The sequence below is a fragment of the Populus euphratica genome, unplaced genomic scaffold, assembly GCF_000495115.2.
Source record: "Populus euphratica unplaced genomic scaffold, PopEup_1.0 scaffold31.1, whole genome shotgun sequence".
In the NCBI taxonomy this organism is placed as follows: Eukaryota; Viridiplantae; Streptophyta; class Magnoliopsida; order Malpighiales; family Salicaceae; genus Populus; species Populus euphratica.
Window position 1 is genome coordinate 1,234,560 of NW_011499850.1, and position 2,423 is coordinate 1,236,982.

General features: G+C 39.4%; 1 protein-coding gene across 1 annotated transcript in view; it reads right to left on the reverse strand.

Annotated features, from left to right (window-relative positions):
• LOC105120967 (probable serine/threonine-protein kinase NAK) overlaps positions 1-2,155 on the reverse strand; it is a 7,417-nt gene extending 5,262 nt beyond the window's left edge. Inside the window, exons 1-5 of the mRNA XM_011019415.1 lie at positions 1,952-2,155; positions 1,384-1,778; positions 985-1,120; positions 735-874; positions 293-416 (exon numbers count right to left, since the gene is read on the reverse strand). Of these exons, the coding sequence (XP_011017717.1) occupies positions 293-416; positions 735-874; positions 985-1,120; positions 1,384-1,778; positions 1,952-2,090 (934 nt within the window). The 5' untranslated portion in view covers positions 2,091-2,155. The remainder of the gene's footprint in view (positions 1-292; positions 417-734; positions 875-984; positions 1,121-1,383; positions 1,779-1,951) is intronic.
• Positions 2,156-2,423: the final 268 nt, after the last annotated feature.

The following is a 2,423-nucleotide window of genomic DNA, read 5'->3' on the forward strand; positions in this document are numbered from 1 at the left end:
ATTACTTAGTAAAATCCTTCTATACTTGTTTGTGGACGTAGCCCAATTGGGTGAACCACGTAAATTCTTGTGTATTCCATTTCTCATTTTATCCGGTCTCTTATCTTTTATCTTATCGGGTTTGCATGCCAGCATCCTAACAATTAGAAGTTTGAATGATCTGTAAAGCAAAACATCATTCAATCATGTAATTAAAATGTTATAATTTGAGATTAGAAGTTTGAGTGAACTGTAAAGCAAACATCATTCAATCGTTGAGGCATCCCACTTGAGAAATAAACAACTAAATTACCTGTAGCAACATACTCAGGAGCAGCATAGCCAATTGTGCCCATAACATGTCCTGATACATACGATTCACCGTCTGCAGGTCCCCATTTTGCCAAGCCAAAATCCGATAACTTTGGAGTGTAAGACTGCAGAAGATTTGATGTAGGAGGAACTTAATGTCTTATGAATCATATTATAATACGTTCTTAAATATTTTTGCCAACTCTCAAGCAAGACTTTGCTCGTTCGGCATTTCCCTCTGCCACCAATGACAGGGCGAATCACGGTTGCTAGTGGTTAAGATTGAACTTTGCAGGGAAGGGGATTTTTGAAGAAAATAGATCAACATGAAGCAAAACTTTCGGGTGAAGATGGCGAGAAAATATACACATCATGAAACTGTCTTTATTGAATGAGTTAGTCATATCGTGTTGGTTGATAATGCAGATTATAAAGAACTTTACCTCATCAAGCAATATATTTGAGGTCTTGAAATCTCTGAAAATTATCGGTTTCTCCATTGTATGCAAGTAAGCAAGGCCTTGAGCCGTTCCTATTAAAACCTTAAGCCTTGTCTCCCACGAAAGCACTCGATCAGAGCCCTCTGCAGGAGTATAAAATGGAGGGCAAGAGAACTAAATGAGTTTATTTCATCTACAGAACACACGATTGGGATCATAGACTAGGACTCTAGAATTCATTGCTTGTTCTTACTTCCAAACAAATGGTAATTTAAGCTGCCCTTTTTCATGAATTCATAAACAATAACATGCTCCTCATCTTCTCGACAGTATCCCAACAGCTTTACAACATTAGGATGAGAAAGCCTTGCCAAGAAACCCACCTCTGTCTGCACCAGAAAAATGGCTACCGAATTAGTATCTAACAATTATGCCCTTTCTAAGGACTGTTGTTACCAATTTCTTCGTTCTTATAAATCGCATTTGTAAACAGGATTTGATCATAAGTAGTTTAGAAAGAAACTAGCAGCTAAGCTATCTATCAACCAAGGCAAAAGACCCATCAAACCAAGTGTTTCAATCTGAGCTAAACGTGCAAATGAAGAAACCTAAAGGTTGGCACATCAAGAGATAAACAACAAAACAGAATTACCCGCCACTGTCGATATCCTTGCTTGCTGTTGGAATCCAATCTCTTGACAGCAATGGGCCTTTTCCTTGTGCCCTGAGATGCTACCTTCTCCTTGAGCCAACCTTGATAGACCTTTCCAAAACCACCTTCTCCCAGTACCATATTGCTACGAAAATTCAAAGTTGCTGCCTTCAGTTGCTCAAATGTGAAAGCTCTTAACTTTGAGTCTGATCCAGATCCCACATCCGGAAGGGCCTCATCATCTACAGAAACTAGGAATTCGTTGTCATCAGGGACATTGCCCCAAATAGCTGCAATAGCACCGCTTGCTTGATACATCCACGTCGTTAAATTGGTGGTTGCCATAGAGAGCCAGCTGCTTCCGGAGACATTGCTACCCCCGAAAGATGTATCATCTGGTTATATTAGTTGCAATATTAAACCGAGCATTAATTGAAGGATTTACTAATGAGATAGTTGAACTAATAAGTTTATGAATAACAGATGATTGAAGTGCTAACAGTTTCAAAAACAAACCAAAACAACAATAAGTAACAGGATTGAGTTAAACTAATGGTCGGAAACTAACCATCAAGATGCCCTTCAGAGCTAGGAGCTGCGTCTGGGTCAGAGAATGAGGCAGGGGCAGGGGCAGCATCTGAGGGAGGAGGGGGGTCAACAGGGGTTGGATTTGACTTATCAGAAGTCCGGCTCCAGCAAATCCCCATCAAAAGAATTGTATCTTCGTCGAATCAACAATAACTTTGATGATTGACGTAGAGAGGGAAGTTGGCCTTCTGTCATTTCTAATAAAAAACAAGTTGTCTCAAATCTAAGGTCCCAAGTCCCGACAACCAGCTTCGGTTAGTCAGCTTTAATTGAGCAGAAAAGGCCCAACCCACCAGAACCAGCAGCTTCAGAGCATGATTATCATTGCCGTTGGACTATTGTTTTGTTATTTTTATTTTATTTTAAATTAATTTTTTTTATTGTTTGGATGTTGGCCAGAAGATTAAAATTATTTATAGATCCGGTGGATTGGTTTTCTGTCAAGAAAAGAA